Source organism: Elgaria multicarinata, chromosome 8 (genome assembly GCF_023053635.1).
Source record: "Elgaria multicarinata webbii isolate HBS135686 ecotype San Diego chromosome 8, rElgMul1.1.pri, whole genome shotgun sequence".
Lineage (NCBI taxonomy): Eukaryota > Metazoa > Chordata > Lepidosauria > Squamata > Anguidae > Elgaria > Elgaria multicarinata.
In genome coordinates this window covers 102,487,330-102,506,366 of record NC_086178.1, presented here as the reverse complement: position 1 = coordinate 102,506,366, position 19,037 = coordinate 102,487,330, and the positions used below count along the sequence as shown (strand labels likewise).

General features: G+C 42.8%; 2 protein-coding genes across 3 annotated transcripts in view; both read left to right on the top strand.

Moving 5' to 3' along the window:
* The window catches only part of CHAT (choline O-acetyltransferase), a 51,472-nt gene extending 50,113 nt beyond the window's left edge, over positions 1-1,359 (top strand). For both annotated transcript variants that reach the window (XM_063131648.1, XM_063131647.1), the window contains exon 14: positions 902-1,359. In XM_063131648.1, coding sequence (XP_062987718.1) covers positions 902-1,171 — 270 coding nt within the window. In that variant the 3' untranslated portion in view covers positions 1,172-1,359. The remainder of the gene's footprint in view (positions 1-901) is intronic.
* A 6,021-nt stretch (positions 1,360-7,380) lies between these two features.
* C8H10orf53 (chromosome 8 C10orf53 homolog) lies at positions 7,381-16,478 on the top strand. The gene is made up of 3 exons (XM_063131646.1): positions 7,381-7,474; positions 16,133-16,252; positions 16,414-16,478. The coding sequence occupies exons 1-3, from the start codon at positions 7,381-7,383 to the stop codon at positions 16,476-16,478; spliced, it is 279 nt and encodes a 92-aa protein (XP_062987716.1).
* The last annotated feature ends 2,559 nt before the right edge of the window (positions 16,479-19,037 follow it).

Below are 19,037 nucleotides of genomic sequence, written 5' to 3'. Positions count from 1 at the left end.
AGACTTTTAGCAGTGTCAGCATTAGGGGAGCTTTAGCACACAACACATGTGTTCCATCACTGAACCACCCCCCTTGTGCTGACCTATATATTTCACATGCAACATAACCAACTGCATGCCAAAATACGAAATGAGTTTGGCCAAGATGGCAGTATTAGCAATTAGTATGCTCAGGGGAACCCTGAAGCGGGTAGGAGTACAAAACGTTTTTTAAAATAATACCAAAGGGAGGTGGGAAACAAAAAGCAAAGAAGCAGCCCAGTAAGGACTGAATACACGCAGTGGCCCCAAGGAGCAATAGAGAAATGAAACCTGAAAAATCGGTGTATGTGTGAATTGGCCTAGTTGAGCCTCTCACTCCCAGGAGTAGACAAGCTACTGCATTCCGGACATTTTGGACCATAATTCCAATTAACCCCAACCAGCTTGGCCAATTGTCAGCAATTGTGTCCTAAAATATATAACGCCACACTCTGTAACTAAATAATGCCACTCTGCGTTGTTTTTTTACCATTAATCTCTGGTTTTAAGTTTTTGCAATAAATAAATGAATTAAAGAATGAATGGTATTTTGATCTTTGCATTCTTATTGTACATTGCCTTGACCTCTCACTGAGTGGACAGGTGATTCAAAAATATTGAAAATAAATAATAAATAGAGGAGTCCAGCTGGCTGGCACCATGAACAGGAGCATTCCTGTTAGGAAGGGCTGAGCATATACTGCAGCATTTGTTGCAGTACTCCAAATTGTGTTCGTTATTTTGGATTTCTTCTTCTCTCAGACCAAGAAGGCAATATCTGAGCTGTATTAGGCGAAATCATTCCATACAATCACTGGGGTTATCTTGTCAGCACGGCTGACCCTTAATGTTGCTACCTTTTCTTTGTTCCCGGAATCAGGTTCCAACCACCATGGAAATGTTCTGCTGCTACGGCCCTGTGATCCCTAGTGGCTATGGAGCCTGTTATAATCCACAGCCAGAGCATCTCTTGTTCTGCATTTCAAGCTTTAAAGACTGCAAAGAGACGTCCTCCAGCAAATTTGCTAAAGCCCTGGGAGAAAGCCTTGTGGATATGAAGGAGCTGTGCAACAAATGCAAATCGATTCAGGCAAGCCCCCCAGTGAAACAAGAAGCCCCCTCAACATCTCAACCTGGTCCTAAGCACTAACTCCAGGTGCTCTCCATAACCCCTTCCTTCCTTCCGTTTTGCAGATGCTTCTTAAGGCAGACCAGTGTTGCTGTACAAAAAGCAAGCTGTAAAAGGGAGCCTATTTACGACAGAGAGGAGATGGCCATTTTTCTTTTGCTAGGATTTTTCTACTGGTATTTATCACGGTGATAGCTTAAATGATCTTCAAAAGCTGACATTTCAGTTCTGCACAAAATGAATGCACTAATTATCAACTGGACAAATGGACTCATGTACAACTCATATCTCAGTGTGTGTGTTTAGAAATAGCCAGTTAACAATCAGTAGCATTTTAGGAAAGGTTGTGGGCGGCTCAAGTGCAATATATCGCCAAGGCAAACATTCCCATTGCTCAGAAGCCAAATATTTCCTATCAAGGCTCCCAGCTTGAGTTCCCACCCACATATACACATGCTGCTTTTAGGGATGCATGTCTATCCTTCACACTTGATGTATTTACTGCGATATAGCCACAGCAAATGTCGCTGCTGCATAAAGTGTGAAGCAACCATGAACCTTGTGTTCCCGTAGGGTGACCATATGAAAAGGAGGAGGACAGGGCTCCTGTATCTTTAACATTTGTGATGAAGAGAGAGTTTCAGCAGGTGTCATTTGTATGCATACAGCACCTGGTGAAATACTCTTTTCATCACAACAGTTAAAGCTGCCAGAGCGCTGCCCTCTTTTGTATCTGGTCACTCTAGTATAGCTCTTGCAGCTGTTGTGATGAAGAGGGCCCAGGCTGGCCCATGGAGGGTTGAACACCCTCTTTGAGCCATGCCCCCTTACCAAAGCTCCGCCCCTGAGGGTAGTGGGGCAAAGGGGAATCTCTTTCTTGTCTGTGGAGATAAGCTGGGGATTCCCCTGCACCACTTCTTCTGCCACTTGCACCCCAATTGGGACATGACCAATGAGGGAAGGGGGAGCTGGATTCAGCCAGAACTTGCAGGATTTGGCTCCTGCAATTCCCAGCTAAGTCCCTTTCTCCACGCAGAAAGAGGCACAGGGCTACATGCCTCTTTCTATATGGAAGGATTAAAACAAGTGGGCAGGATGGATGATGTCAAAGGAGTGGCTTTGAGGTGAGGCTGTGAGAGCCATCAGATGAGCGTTTCATTTCACTGTCATTACTGGGCACTCACAGATTTTCATGGCTCCCTCTTATGATGTCATCTGCCTCCCGCGCGCCTCCCACTCTTTCTAGCCTTCTTCGCGTGACAAAACCCCCCACAAATCCAGTAATTCCAACTTATTTTTAAAGATGGAAGTTGCTATCTCCTGCTGTGTGCAGAAGAAGCAGCGCGGTCAAACAGCCCACTGAATGGGTCACGTACAAGTTGTATACTTCCTCTTTCAAAAGAGGAAGTAATAAGAGACAAATGCGCGGGTGGAAAAGCGATGGTAAATGATCGCTATTTCCTCTTGTGTGATGACACTGTCTCCACCTGACAATATCCAGTCTGCCAATTTGGTCTGGGGGATCAGAACCCACAACCAAAAGTGGTTGCCCTCCCCTGAGTTAGATGAACAATGGTCTGACTTGGGTTGACTGTTCTTCCTATATTCACTTGATCACGCCCATCAATATAAATGAGCTATTGCTCTGTTTTCACTGTTTTTTTACCCACAATTACTGTCTAAGAAACTTTAGGATATATCGGGGAAGGATTTTTAAGCTCTGCTCACTGCAAGTCACTTGGCAGCTTGTGTTTATCAAACAGTTGATGCAGCTGACAAACTCAACACAGGGGCTGAGTTGCCCTGTAGAACATGGTATCTCCATTTTTTTCTTGGACTGCTTCCCACATATCAAGTTTAACGCTAAAGCTCTGAAGCAGCAGCACAGGACGTGCCAGACATGCCCTGACTAACTGATTTTGGCTCCAGAAATGAAAACACAGCTTAATATTAAAACTTTAAAACTGGTTATCAGTTAAAAATAAAAACGTCAGAGTCAGGGATATGTATTCTAGTACCTTTGAAGTACCTCTGTGCCCAATACAATCCTTTAGTTCCTGGCTGAAGTGGTGTCTGTGTGGAGTATGTGTAACTGGAGAAAACTCATATATCCATGTGCTGTTCTACGACGCATGGCTGATTTCTGCACATATATCTGTGCATCCTTCTGTGAACATGTCATGTCACGTAATAACTCTGTGAGGTTTTTTGTGTGCCTGTGGATTTCAGGGAATCATCAGTACTTGATAACTTTATTTAAAGTTAGCTGTATTAGAGCAGTAGAATGCAATTTTCTTCTGCAGCTTTGAAGTATATAACTACAGCATGTGTATCTATGCAAACATAATAGAAAATGTACACAAGTCTTCAACTACAGAACAGCAGAACAGGCCATGCATGAGAAGTGCTTTTGAGACATTTAATGGAGAGACCAAATTTAGAAATATTATATTCATCTAGGTTTAGAGGTTACTCTATTAATAAAGCTCAGCCCTCCCGAACTTCGTGAACTCCACATATTTGGTCAACAATTCCCATGAGCTCCAGCCAGCATGGTCAGTCATCATGATGGGAAATGTAGTCACAAATAACTAGAAAGTACCAGGTTGGGGAAGGCTGTTGCTCAGGAAATGTTCTGACCCAATCTTACTTTGCCTCCACTGCAAGTTTCAATCCCAAGGCCCATGGATCTTGGCAGTAGAAAATAGCAATGGCTTCAAGGCATTCAAGAGGCAGCTGGACAACCATCTGTCAGGGATGTTTTAGGGTGGATTCCTGCATTGAGCAGGGGGTTGGACTCGATGGCCTTATAGGCCCCTTCCAACTCTGCTATTCTATGATTCTACAAGGCCAACAGCTGCCACGTACAACAGAATTTAAGGGAAGTGTCCTGAGAAAAGGCAGGTCATATTTCCCAGGACACTCATAGGTAATCAGACATGCAAATTGAGCCACCTGGTCTGGTCACACTAGTGACATGTAAAGTAGATTGAATCTCCATCTTGGAATGGATAGTCCAGAGTTCAAATCGCTGCTCACCCATAAAGCTCACAGGGTGATCAGCCCGAGGTCACTCACAGCCTAACTTACGCCACAGGTGTTTATTCTTGTGGCAAAGAGAAAATGGGGGTGGGGGACACATGAATGGCGCCCAAAGCTCCTTGGAGAAAGGGCAAGATAAAAATATAATCAGTCATCCTAGGAGCTGTGTGGATTGTTGGAGGAACCAACAGAGGCCAAAATATCCTGCTTGTGTGTGTTTGCAAGGATTGGATACGCCCAAACAGCCTGATTAATCGGCTGTTCCAGGTTTTAATAGCGGCAACATTTCACATTAAGAATACAACTTTGATGCAATATAACTGTATACACACATGCACACATGCAATCTAAGGCCACATCGAGCACTTTATTGAAGTTGTGAATTTTTCTGAGTTTTCCCTTTTCACTCGGGCTGGGGAAAAGATTTTCATCGGTGTGTGTGGAAAGGCTATGGTCCTGATCGCCACCCACCCACCCCCACAGCTGCTATTTACAGTGGAAAAATTAGACCTGCTAACTGCATTCACAAATTAGTGTCAGGCCTTGTTTGGCCAAATATACATAGAAAAAGCAAAATAAATTTTGTTCATAGTGATAGTAGATACAAGACCCAACTTTTCTCCTGGAAATAGTCAGAACTGAAGCTACTGATATAATAACAAATGGCAATATATCCCAACTTTTTATATTGTGTGCTACATTATATTTAAAGTTAATATTTTAGTGATAATTTATTTTTATACCATAGTATAGATTTATGACAAATCTAAGGTGTAATTATAGTTTCTTTAGTCTGAGCTATGCGTTTAATGCTTCAAAGTATATAAATCATTCTGATAGACAACATCAAACTGTAATTAGAAATTCAGAATGCAATGATTACAAGTCTGTAGTCAATAAAAAGTGTATCAAAGAAAAGGTGTACGGATTTTATTTTGAACAAAACAACAAATGTGTTTGCCTTACCTTTAAAGAGATCTCATCAAAGCTGGCTGTTTGCTAGCAATGTTTGCACACACATTGCAGAGGCGAGGAAAGGGATCCTTGCCCCAGTATTTGATGAGGGATTATGACTTGGGTTGATGCCTGTGGTTTCTATCTTTATACTTCAATACATTCCTATACTTTTACCAGACATTTGGGGTCTTGCCACTGGTTTATCCGGAAGGGCATTGCTGAAATGCCAGAACCAGTGGCAGGACTTAAAATGAGTAGTAAAGTATATCTAGTCTTATCTTACCTGTTACAGTCATTGCTGTGTGGTGTGCAGGTCTCAAAGGAAAAGTAGATAGGATCCAAAATGGTTCAGATGAAACTTTGACTTCAGGTTAGTAGTCTTTCTCCCTGAGATGCAACGTTGGTTATTCTACTAGAATTGGTCCAATAAAGAACACCCTTTCTCTTGACATCGCCCATTTAAAATGGCACACTGCCAACATATAATTTCTTAGTACTAGTTAGTTAAATGACAAAAAACACATGTACCATTAATTTGTAAAAAGACGTCAAGGCTGCCTGGAAGCTACACCCAGAAGCCTTGGTGAAGGAGAAGCACCTTGCGTTGTTTGAGAGCTCAGCTTCTCTTCTGCTTCTCTCCTTCTGCTTGTAAGGCTTAATTATCATTAGGGTTCAAGCACATGGTGGCCCAGAAGATATCTGAAGTAGAATGTGCACTCCGGCAGTGGCAAGCCCAGAATGCCCTTAGGCCACACTAATTGAAGGGCAGAAGGTTCTCTGCTCTCAGCCCCTGGAGAACAGGTTTGTGCCTGGAAAAGATGCTGCCAAAGAATAACAAACCCCACCTGATGATGTGGCTCCATGGCTCAAGCCTAACCCAGTGGTGTAGTGGTAAATTTCAAAGTACAAGTGTTCATCATGACAGTTCCACAGCTATGCCAAGTCAAAAAACACAGAGGCAGTTGTGATGATCTATACATGTTTGTGTGTGCAAATACTTCAAAGAGCAGCAGTAGCCACAAAATTCCCAGTTCATTAGGATCAGCTGACAGTCATAGAATAGTGAGCTGGCAAAAGGCAGTGTAGTGGTTAGCATGTTGGACTTTGGCCAGAGAAACCAGGGATTGCATGAGAAAGGGAAAGACAGTGACACACATGTCCCTAAACAGCAAAAGACCACCACCACCTCGGATTTTTCCAGGAATTTCTTTGCCTAGCAACAGGGAGAAAATTAAATTTTCCTCCAGTTACTATGAGGTTGCAGCTAAGCTCAAAGAAAGTGAACAGAGAAGCCTGAGAACAGTGGCAGACAGTGGGTGCTGGTGGCTTTGATTTCGGTGAGGCTGTGAATCCATTCCGGGTTTCAGACAGAACCAGACAGAACTCAAGGAGGTATCCAAAATGCTGAACCCTCGCCCCAAAATAGGTTCTGCACCCTGGATAGTTCCTTTAAAGTTCTGTCTGGTCCTGAGTGAATTCCAGGATGTAATCACAGCCCCACCGAAATCAGAGCCACCAGCCTCTACCAGTGGGAGATGATGTCATTATCCCTGTTAATCACAAAGGCCTGGCACATTAATTTATTTATTTATTTATTTATTTATTTATTTATTACATTTATATCCCGCCCTATATCATTAAGATCTCAGAGCGGCGTACAGACATTGGCCCTGAACACCCTGGCTCCACTACACCACTGACCCTGACTTAGGAAACAGATTGCGAGAGTGAACCCTGAGCCTGAACGAAGTACAGCCCATTGCCCAAAGTGGAGTGCTTTCATTTGTGCCAGGGCTCAGCTTCAGAATGCGCTTTCCAAGCCTGAGGGGCTAGGAAAATGCCTTTAGTCTAAACGTCTGCAGAGTGTCTTACCCTCACCACTAAGTAACCACTGCCTGTCTCCACAAAACTAAGCCTCAGCACTTACCTCTCCCTCAAAATGCAGCACCGCAAAGTTGGGCCTCAGCAGCTGCCCTTTGTGACATCACATCACCAAGAGAGGGAACCTACAGGCCTCACCATGGCTACTGTGGGTGATGCAACTGATACAATCGTAGGCTGCTGGAGAGCAGAGGCAAGCAGAGGCAGCTAGGTTCTTGCCACGCTGCTCTCCCTCACCTTGTAAGGTAGAGTCTAGCCAGCTGGTTTCCCCCTCTGGAGCCTTCCAGGGGCTTCTGACCATTCCCTCCTTTAGCATCCTTTGGTAGAGAGTACAGCAGCCTGGCCCAGCAATGCCAAAGAATGCACTGGTGACGCTCAAGTACGGGCCGTACAGGAGCTGCGGTGTGGTGGAACACAGGACATTCCACCTTGAGGGCTTGCAAGGTGCGTAAGATTCACCCCATGCTGATGGAAAGACATGGGGCAGAGTTGGGTGTAATGGGGCGCATGAGGGGAGGGAGGAGATGCCGGAGTGAAACAAACATAAAAGGAACCACCTGAACCTGAATGGCTGTGGCCTCCTGAGCAGAAGGTAGATTGGGATCTACTAGTGACAGCAGCAGAGAGGGATTTCATCTTGTGAAAGAATGTAATGTGCCAGGGGTTAAAGATGGCTTCTCTGCCAAAGGGTGGCTACATGCCAGATTTGCATTCCTTAATGGTGGACATCATGTGTTAGCAGACAAAGAGAAAAACTTTCAGCCAATGGAGCACAGAATGTAACTAACCTATGACTCATTGAGATTGTGCACCCTAACTTGCAAATTGAATGTAACTTAACTTGCTAACCCCGCCCTGACCAATCAAGGGGTTAGAAAGAAAGTAACACCCCATGTATAATCAGAGCATATATAAACTGTAAGATTCCTTTGTTCTGGGTGCCTCCATTTTGTAGAACCGGAAAGCACCCCCATACTATAGTATTGGAAGTATAAATGATTAAGAGCATTTTCCAGCCTCTTGTGTTTGATTGGCTACTAACGCACCGGGGTAGCAAGCTTAACTCCTTGTTGAGGGACAACACTAGATCTCTGGGACATGTGTACTAGATTAGCAAGGGGTTCCAACTCCTAATGGTTGAACAACAGAAATGACCACACACAAAAAACCTCCCATGCGCACACACAGAGATCACTGCTGGAATCAAGGAAGCTTAGGGAGAAACTGCCGATACATGTGCAAATAGTTTTGTGTGAGCTTCAGTTCTGCTGAAAATGAATTCCTATGCTCAGAGGCCCCTTGTTCAGCAATCCTATGTCTCCCCTCCCACGTCCTGAGTCACTATTTTGTACCTGGTGGGCCTCAGGGCTTCCCTAAAAAACAAAATAGACCCCCCCACAAGCCTAAGGTCAGTTTACTTCTGCTCCAGGAAGCCAAATCAGTCACACTTTCAGCAACAAAAACTCACCTCAGTAGATCTCTGAAAATAGGATCACACAAAGATGAGTTCCCTTAAGTACTTTCTAGTTGGCAGCTGCCATGGAAGTTGTGTGCTGATTGATCATGTTGATTTCCTGTGGGCAGGTTCTTGTCAGTTTCCAGGGAGGGTCTGTGGCTCCATGATAGAGCACAGGTTTTGCATGTAGACAGTCTCAGGTTCAATCCCCGGTAAGACTGGAAAAATTCCTCCCTAAAACCACAGAGAGCTGCTGCCAGTCAGTGTCAACAATACTGGGCTAGATGGACCAATGGTCTGACTTGGTATAAGGCAGACTCGTATGTTCTTATGCTCAATTTAGAACAAGCCGATGAAGATCCACTTACACTTCAGGATGTCAAAATTCTGTTGTTGTTTGCCAGCAAATGCTGGCATCGAAGGCTGAATACCCATGAGCATGTGCAGAGACCATGTTCCTCTCAGCAAAAAATGGAAAAGGGCTGTGGGTAAAATGCTTGTGGGAAACAACTCTTTGGGGAGGGAGGCTGGTTAATTTATATGTACCATTTCTCCCCTTTTCTTTGAACACACTTTTTTTTCTGGCTTTACATACCTGTCTTCTGGCCACTGGCCTTAGGAAATTCTGGATAAGCCAGTAAGATTTTGACCACTTAACAGCCCTACTAATACTTGCTTTTCATGGCTTAAAAAACAAATGTTTGAGCCTCTCTCTCCCACTTTGTCCACATTTGTGAATATTTGTAATACAGCCTGTCACCAGATGAGTGTTTTATCACACGCTTGTTACTGGCCACTCAAGGTTTTCGCAGGTACTTCTGACAACGTTGTCCACCACCACCACCACCACCACCACACACACACACACACGGCCGTTTCCCACTCGTTTTAGTCTTTTTTCCGCAACAAAATAAGACCCTGTAAATCTTTTTTTTTTTTTTTGAGGCAAAACTTGCTGCCATTTCCTGCTGTGCGCAGGAAAAGTAGCAAGATAAATACGCCCACTGAATGTGCCATGTGGTCATTGCTGCTTCCTCTTTCTTCCCCATTCATCAATGTTGTGGGACAGCAGCAGGAGGCTAAAGTGATGGTATGGAAACGCGATCCTCCCCCCTCCCATCTGATGGCACTCACAGAACGGAAAGCAGAAGTGAGTCACTTTTAAATCAAGGATAAGTACTTGCCTCACGTTCAAATCCCAGAGAAGGCAACTTTGAAAAGCAATTAATGTCCTGAGCAAAACCACCTTAACAGCACAATACTGTACATGTTTGGTCAGAAGAAAGTCCCATTGAGTTTGGTGGGCTTACTTCCAGGTAAGTGAGAACAGGATTGCAGTCTAAAAAGAAGTTATTAGCAAGAAAAAGATTGTGGTCCCTTGGAGGCTAACTACTGGCTCTTATGGCATGTGTCATTATAAAGATGTTACCCTCAACAGCAGTTCTCTTAGTGCAATCTACCTCCTATTGTACTCAATAGTAGCAAATCAGTGGTTGCTTCAATGACTATGGACCCCCTTCGCCGTTTTATGAAAACCATTAAAAGCTAAAGCTAGAAATATATTTAAAATGCAGCCAAGTTTTTGTTTTTGTGTTGCTCATAGTTCATGTTTCTCCCTTGCTTGAATTCATAAGATCATACAAAGAGCCTTGCTAGATCAGTCCAAAGGCCTACTAAATCCATCAATGGATTCCCACAGTATTCAACCAGAGGTCTATGGGAAGCCCTCAAATGCAAGTGCACCATCCCACTCACGTACCCCAGTAACTGGTATATAGAGGCATACTGTCTCCAGTACTAGAGGTAATATATGAACATAATGACTTGTCTCATTACCTTTTAAACCGGTCCAAGTTGATATCCATTACTACATCTTGTGGCAGTGAACTGCATAGTTAAACTGCGCTGTGTGAAGAAGTGCTTCTTTTTATTTGTCCTGAATGTCCCACCAATCACCTTCATGGGATAACCCTGTGTTCTCATAATACTAGAACCAGGCTTATCCAATAAAGCTGAATGGTGGGGAGTTAACCCTTCACTCACCATTTTTTTAAAATTAAAAAGGCCCGAATGTTGTAACCTGTCCTTATAGGGGAGTTTCTCCCATCCCTTAATCAAGTGGGTTGCCCTTTTTTGCCCTTTTTCTACCTCTACAATACCCTTTTAAAGGTGTGATTTAAAAGGATATTTAGAATTAATTTATTTAAAACATTTATATTCCGCCCTAAATGTATTCCAGACATAATCACACCCTAGGTTTGAATAAAATATTACAATATTGGCCAGTAGACTGGTATGAAAATTTGATTTATAGAGTGAAACTATGATGGCCTTATTTACATCTTCAAATCATTACTTGATGTTGCAGTCAAATATGCAAATCTGTACCCATTGGCACTAAGCCTTCTATACTATTCTCACCAAACATGGGTAGGCAACCCAGTACCCTCCAGATGTTTTGGACTACAACTCCCATAATCTGGGAACATTGGCCATGCTGGCTGGGGCTGATGGGAGTTGCAGCTCCAAACATCTGGAGGGCACCAGGTTGCCCTCCCTGCACCAAAGAAGAGTGTAAGGGAACAGAAAGATCTCACCTAAATTCAAGATGTGAGAGCGCAGGAGGAGAGCACCTTCTGTTTACCTTTCTGCATTTTGTAAATCACACAAGTCCATTAACCCTCTTCAGAAAGTACTAAAAAGCACTTGAAGAAGATTCTTTCAAACTGTTGAACCATTTCCTAAAACCTCAAGGGAGCCCAGCCTCATCAACTGGACTTCTTGCTGGGGGATTTCCTGCAGTTCTTTGAGAAGTTAAATTAAACTTCAACAATTAGATTGCAGTGAGGGTCACAGTTGGCTGTCAAGAAATGCAGAACTTATTTGACAGTGAAGTGGACACATGCCAGCATTAAAAACTCGTAACTATTCAATCATGAGAAATAATTTAAAAAATTGTCTGCCTTTCCTGAAGGAAGATAGATCCAAAAGAGGAAAGAATGAAAACATGTGTTGTCTTTCACAGGGTCAGTTTCAAGGGTAGGCATGGTTGGGCACTGGCCAAGGACCCATATCCCAGCAGGGGCCCACTGACTTGCTGCTCCTCTTCACCATTGCAACCTGCTTGTTCAGTGGCCTCTTGCTCTGGCCCAGACAACAGTGGTGGTGAGAAGGAGCAGTAGATGCCACGGCCTACTTGCTCACTGTCTCTTTGCTTGTTAAGCAAACAAGTGATAGAAATGACAAGAAAAAGCAGCTGGTGACAATGGCTGTGAGAAGGTAGATTCGCTGAGGGAGGCGGCCAATGAGAGTGTCTTGCCCAAAGGCCCTCAAAAATCTGGAGTCAGTACTGAGCTTCTAGGACAAAAGTCCTACTACTTTTGGAACACTGTTATGTGAACCAGCACAGTCAATCCAGTGGAGGTGGGAAATAATCATGATGAAGAAGAAGAAAAGCCTAGGTTTTCAACTATGAATTTTGATAATCTTCCCACTTCACTGTGGAGATTTTCCTCAGCTCTGCTGACAGGAAGCAAGGCATTGTAAAGGATCCTTGAAACTGCTCAAAGGACTACCTCTTTGTTCTTATTGTTGTTATCATTATAATAATAGTGAACTCAGGTGGTTTAGTTGTGGCAGGATTGGAGCCAAAATGGGGCTACTGAGAAACAAGAGGGAAGGATCAGCATTCTCAGGTGACCCCTGTGGTGTGCAGATGCAGAAAACATGTTTTAATAACCAAAAGGGGGCAAAAAGCCCCCCAAAACAGCCCAGGGAGGACTGAGCATGCTCAGTGGTTTTCAGGAACTAGAGAATGTTGAGTGTGGCCTGGGTCAGACGACACGATAATCAATGGGGTGGGGTTAGGCAACTGTCCATTGGGTTGATTGTGTCATGGGGGGAGGGGGACCCAACGGACACACAACTGTCAGTACATTATTTTGTTCATTGAAGCGACGCAGATAAACAACGGGCTGCTCCGTTGCTTATCAAATAATTAATTGATTAAAATGTCGTGTGGAGGGCTCCCTCCCCGCCGAATGCACTATTCCATTGGCCATAGAGTTCTCCAGTAGGAGCGGCCAAAAATACCCCAGCTGCTCTTGTACAGCCGGCAGAACTTGCAGTGGCTGATGGGATATGCCCGGGAGGACTGAGGGAGGAGCACCAACAGCCCAGAAGGACTTTCAGCTGCGTGACAGGGGGAGAGGCAAGATGTCGTGTGGGGAGTATTAGTGTGTTATTCCCCGCTCCGTTGCCTAATATGTCATTGGAACTTGGCCGGTCTGTTGGGGAAAAAAACAAGGAAATGAGATGGAGGGGGAGGAATTGGCCTGCTTGAGTCCCTTACAATTCATTGCAACCCCTCCCCCCATGTTCAGGGATGAAATTCAAAAAAATTGTATATGCTAATTTATATCTAGAGATGCAAATTTAGAAATAACAATTATAATTTAAATAGAAAGACGGTACATCACACCATAGAATGTAAGACTGTGACTGGGTCTTAGACTGCTTCAGGTGCTAATTGTTCTTAGAACGCTTTATCTTTAAATTGGAATTGGCTAGGACAGCCTTTCCAATAGAAGATTGTCCTCTGTAAAAGAGGACAAAAGGCTAGGCTAGCCCAGCCTGGCCTACCTAGCTATTTTAAAGGGCAGGCCCCAGTTACCTAGTCAGGGGGCATCTTGGGCTGTTAGTACTTAACCCTTTAATTATGTTAGGTAAACATAAAAATAAAACAAAATATTTAGAATATTTTCATTAGTATGTTTCATCTGTAAATGGATTCCCCCCCCCCCTTCTGCCCTACTTTCTAGAGAGAGAGAAAAAAACCACCCATTTTAAAACTGCTTAATTGCTTGATAATACGCTACAGAAATCCATTAAGGAAGAAAAGACAATAGCCACACATTGCCTTTTGGTTGTTAGTGCTAGGAGCTGACTGGAAGCACACCTTATTTCAGCATGCCCTGCTCCCAGTACAAAAAGAATATTTTAAAAGATGACAAAGCTAATTTTATGCATATTTGGTGGGAATGCCCTTTAATTTGTTATTTTGGGGGGAACGCTATATGTGCAATATCAATAATAACATATGTTTCTATATCCTGTGACCCTCAACAATCCTGGTCCAGTATGTGGATAAACAGATAAATCCCTTACATAAAGAGATGGTTCAGAATCTATTGATTCGAGCCAAGGTTTTGGGTGCTAGAAACTGGAGGTGTTATTCCCACTTTGAAAAAATGGTTGTGCAAAGTTTAGAAGGTTGTACAGATGACTAGGCTAACCAAGTATGCCCAGTTAAGAGATTCTAGACAAAAAACTGCAGCTGGGTTCAGACATTAATGCTAACCCACCGCGGGTTGTGTTTGAGCGATCCATGGTGGGTTAGGGAGTCATGGGAGGTGTTTCACACACACACACACACACACAGGCACAAAATGTATCCCGGGATGGGATGGGTTTCCATGTCATGCAGCAGGGGCAGTGCCATTAAATCCAGCTGCTTCGTGGACAAAATGTGGCAACCATAGAGACACCTAGAGCGTCCAAAACTTCCAGTGATGCTCTAGGCAGTGCAGCCAGACTCTACGGTTGCAGTTGCATAGCCACAGATGTAGTGGCTGCTGGGATAAGCAGTGGAAGCAGCAGGAGGGCAGGGATTTACCTACGGAACTGGGTTCCAGGTTCTGCTGCATGGTTCCGGTTGTATGAGGGATGGTTTTCCTACCCTTCCCTCCCCCAAAGCATAGTTCCCCTAAACACACACACACACGTGATCATGTGAATAGGCCCTGGTGTCATGTCTAACTCTACTGCCCCTGTTTTGGGAGAAGGTGTTTCAGGTAATCAATCAGAATCAAATTCAGACCTAGAGAAGGCGGCGCCAGACATGGGCCAGCCTGTACCAGTGAGGGAGGAAGCTCTCACGGGTGATTCACCAGCTGGGAGTCAGGCCTCTCCAGAGCTTATCTCCTCAAGGCCAAATCCTACACACTCAGTGGGAAGTGAGCCTTCTTCCGGAGGTGAGCGTCCCGACAAGCTAGCTGATGCTAGGGTCCACTGGAAGCTAAACCGCATGAGCGGAAGGCATAAGAAACTCAGTCCGACTAGGATTGCGCCAGAACCTGCCTCCATGCCAGGCTCTCTGAAGTTACGGGTGTTTAGGAAGGGGCTTCCTGTTATCCTTGGTCGGACAATTATCTCGCTTTGTTTGCATAGTTTTGCCTAGGGGGAAGTTTCCAAGAGATTAGACTCTCTTCAGGTAGGAGAGATGTTTGCTGCTTAATAAAAGCTTTGTGGATTACCTAGCAGGCCTCGTCATTTGTCTCCCATCGAAAGCAGGAGCTTTCTGAGAAACACAACGCCTGCTTGTTTTTCCAACGTTTGGCACCCTTTTATTGTCTTTATGAGGGCTAGATACAAGTTGTGTATTGACATATATAAATGTTTTCCTCGTTATTATCTGATTAAGATGTGAATTTTGCCAAATTTTGATAAACTATTTCAAGAGCAAACCTACAGCCCCTAGACAGCGTCTAGCAGGGAGGGGGACATAGGATTTTTTGGATTCCTGGTTCTGAGGCTAGAGACAGTGCTGTGTCCTCAGACCCAGAAGTCTGAGCTCCTGACCTCCCTAGCAGCCAATATGGAGGAAACCATGCTAGTTGCCTCTGCTGGTGGGCAGGGAGAGGGGATGGCTTATGCCGTATCTCAGCCTCAGCTAGATGGTCGAAAATGCCTGCCTAGCTGCTTTAGATACTCATAAGCCTTCGAATCCAGAGGCTTACAAGTATCAAGGGTGTCTCTAATAGGGTTGCACCCTTAATTATTTTGATTTGTTTCACGGGTTTTCTAACATATTTGCTATCTGTTTAGGATATTTTGTCAGAATGTTAGATAATTTTATATAAGAATACAGTAATATCAGGCTTATTACTAGAGATCTACTAAACCAATTTTGCTCATTTTTGTTTTAAACTGAAGCTTGAGCAGTGTAGACATGCTTGAGTTCAAAGCTCAAGGTTTGGCCAGCTCAGGAAGGGAGAAGAATGAGGCAAAATAGAGGTTAATGTATATGCCCCACACGGTGTATGTATTGTAACACGTGACACAGTGTATATATAGATGCGTAATAATATGTACTCCTGGGCCGGTGCTGGGCCAATGAAAAGACAGGCACAGAATGTTGGGAAAGGGGGCTGAAGAAAAGTCAGTTGGTGATAGTTAGAGGAGGAGGAAGTGAAGCTAGGGAGAAAAAGCTGAAAGGACACCAGAGGAAGGAGAGAAATTTGCTGGTTTAGTTGTAGTATATCTATTTTTAAAGTGTAAAGTTGTTCCAGTTGTAAGGAAAACAGGAAAACATACTTTTATCCACTCATTCTCAGACTACTAACACCCATGGCAACACAGGATTTGCACTAGTACAGATGAATGCTACATTGTTTATGTTTTGTATAATATTTCCATAAATATTGAAATAAAATGCTTTTTTAAAAACTGAAGGGGACAAGAAAAGCAAAAAAAAAGTAGCAAAAGAACAGTTCAATGGGGCTTGAACAAGCTCAGTAGATTCTGTGATACTGGATGACAACAGCTTCGGAATTTAGTAGCATTACCTGCCTACTACTTTTCTGCAGCTGTGTTGAAAGCAGATGGACATCAGATAATTCTTGAAAAAAGTCCAGATTGGAATGATGTGCAGCTCATAGTGAATGGAGAGATAGTCTTTCAGTGTAACATCAATGACTTGGATTTCGGTAAGTACAAATGGGGTCCACATGAGCCTATCTCAAACTTGATTTCAGTTCACGGAAATGCTTTTACTTCTAAGAAATGTAACAATTGAAGAAACAGTTTGATGTAGATTCTATTTGTGATGTAAATGTTGGCCATCTCTCTGTGTCTCTGTCTCTCTCAGGAGGTGACGGTCAGTTGGACCCACTTTGCCAAGAAGCTAGAGAAGCAGTGTTAAAAGCCTACTGAATGAGAGGTCCAATCTCTTTCTTTCCCTGATTTACAATATGCCAAAGAATGATGTTCTTCCATTTTTCTAATCAGCCTCAGTGTGATCTGACAGCATATTTTATGTCTAATAAATAAAGAGAATCTTTTCCCCTCCCCCGGTGCTCATTCTGTCTTAAATCCTGGCTTTCAAAATGTTTCTGGTTGATCGTCTTGCATCACCAAAACCATGGCTGGAAGTATACAGAGGTTTCCATCCTCCATGATATATGCATAGATAGATTACAGTATTTGAAATGGTAAGATTATATCTGGAAGTTTGCTCCATTGATTTTAATCCCTCTCTTCTTCCAAGGAGCTCAGGGCAGGGTACAAAGTCCCAACCTACTTCCCCTAGTGACAGCTAAGTGGGGATTTGAACCAATGGCTTGCATCCAGTGTAGACCCACTGAAATGAGTGGGATTTAAGTTAAACACTGGATACAACCCCGGGTTTCCTCAGATTAAGCTGAATATTCTGACCACTATACTGGCTCTGTTTGGTGATGTATCAGATAATTCATAAGACAGGTTTGGGAGTGCTTCAAAGAAATCTTTCTTAACCAAGCCTAGACTATAGCAGCACAACATTGTTCACTCAGATATGAACTTTAAGCTTCAAGAGATGCCCTAAAATGTACCAAGAGTAGTGTTAATTAAATTGCTTTACAGCTTTTATGTCTTGACTAATTGCCTCATTAAGGCACATTTCTCATCACTGAAATGGGTCTGAAGTATCCTTCATCATTGAAGAAAATGTATCACTAAGTGCCTTTCCCCCACTTCCCTCAATCCTCAGAACTGTTTGCAGTGGGGGAGGGGGGACACACTTAGGGTTTAGCCAACTGTGCAGCATTAGTGCTGCAATCAACCATCAAGTGGTACTAATAGCAGAGTAACACAATAACGGCAAACTCTTTTCTTTTTTCAAGTCAAAATCTTACATAATATTCCTAATTTCACAAATTACCAATTGCTCTAAGTGGCAGAAGTGGGGTGGGTGGGGCAGACATCCCAGTGTTTCAGAGAGAGAGAGTTTGCATTTGACAGAGGGAGAGGTTTACAAGATTGCATTGTGACAGCAACGGCTCACCTATTTCTTGGTAGAATATTTGCTTCTGTGAGATGTGTTCTGTGTTAAAGGCAGACTAAGGGCTCATTTATACCAAGCAGGATATTCCACTATGAAAGCGGTATATAAAAGTCAAGAGCCACATTCCTGCTTTATAGTGGTACTGAAGTGCAATGCAGGATCTACACAACTGCTTTATAGTGGTACTGGAGTGCACTGACAACTGTTGGGCCCATGACACATGTACAACAAGCAAGGTATAACACTATGAAAGCGGTATATGGTATGTGTCAATGGGCCCCAACGGTTGTCAGTGTACTTCAATAGTGCTATAAAGCAGTAGTGTGGCTCCTGCCTTTTATATACTCCTTTCATACTGCTTTCATAGTGGAATATCCTACTAGGTGTAGATGAGCCCCAGGATATCATATTCAGGGGACTGCCACCAAATATGGTGGTCTCATGTCAAGGCTTTCTTTTTTTGCAGTTCCATGCAAATTCTTTGGGCATTTTATTTGTGGCACATTGTTGTATCTCCTGAAAATAAAACTGAGAAATATTTGTTTCATCCTTACGATAATTCTTTTACCAGTCCCTCAGTTCTTCCTAGCTACACCTCTCTTAACTCATTCTGAGCTAAGTATCTTCCATTGCTTGTTGGACTTCACCAGTACTGTTATTTTAAACACATTTAATGTGTTTTTAATGAATTTATTTTATAATTTTTAACTACAGGTTTTTGGGTTGGTTTTTTATGTTTTAATGAATGTTAGCTGTCTTGAACACCATTTTCGTGGTGGAAAGGTGGGGTATAAATTGAAAAACTAAACAAAAAAGGAACACTACCAGGTAGCTCTTAAATTCCCAATATTAAATTATTCACAAACTATATTATCATATAAATTATATTATAATATAAATATTACTTTATAATATTCACAAACCTATTGATAAATGCTTGACTGAACGGTCCTACCGAGCTAAGAACAAGAAATGTCAGAAGGTCTTTGATTTTACTGCATATATTTCCTTTTTGCTCATTCAGAGGGTTGCTTTTTGTTTTTTTTAGGCAGTAAAGCCACAGTGCTAAGTAATGAAATAAAAAGCAACTGAATCAGTTTCAGAAAGTGTCAGAAAAGGTTACAAGAAGACACACACTAATGTAGAGGTTTTGTCTGGGGAAAAATAGGCTATATTCATTTTTTAAAATTTCAGTCTAAGCAATTTTTACAACTATCCTCTGATGATAGCATAGAAAATGGCTTACCCTATTGATCATCTAATCTAATGCTACATAGGAAAAACTCCTTATGCTAATCAGCAGACTGTCTAATTGTGGCCTTTAAATTATATGGCAAGTAATACAGCAATCTTTAGGATGAGAAATTAGTAACCTTAAAAAGTTAAAATATGGAATTACACTGTAGAATTTACCTCTACTGCTATTACAGCTTTATAAAGGTAATGGC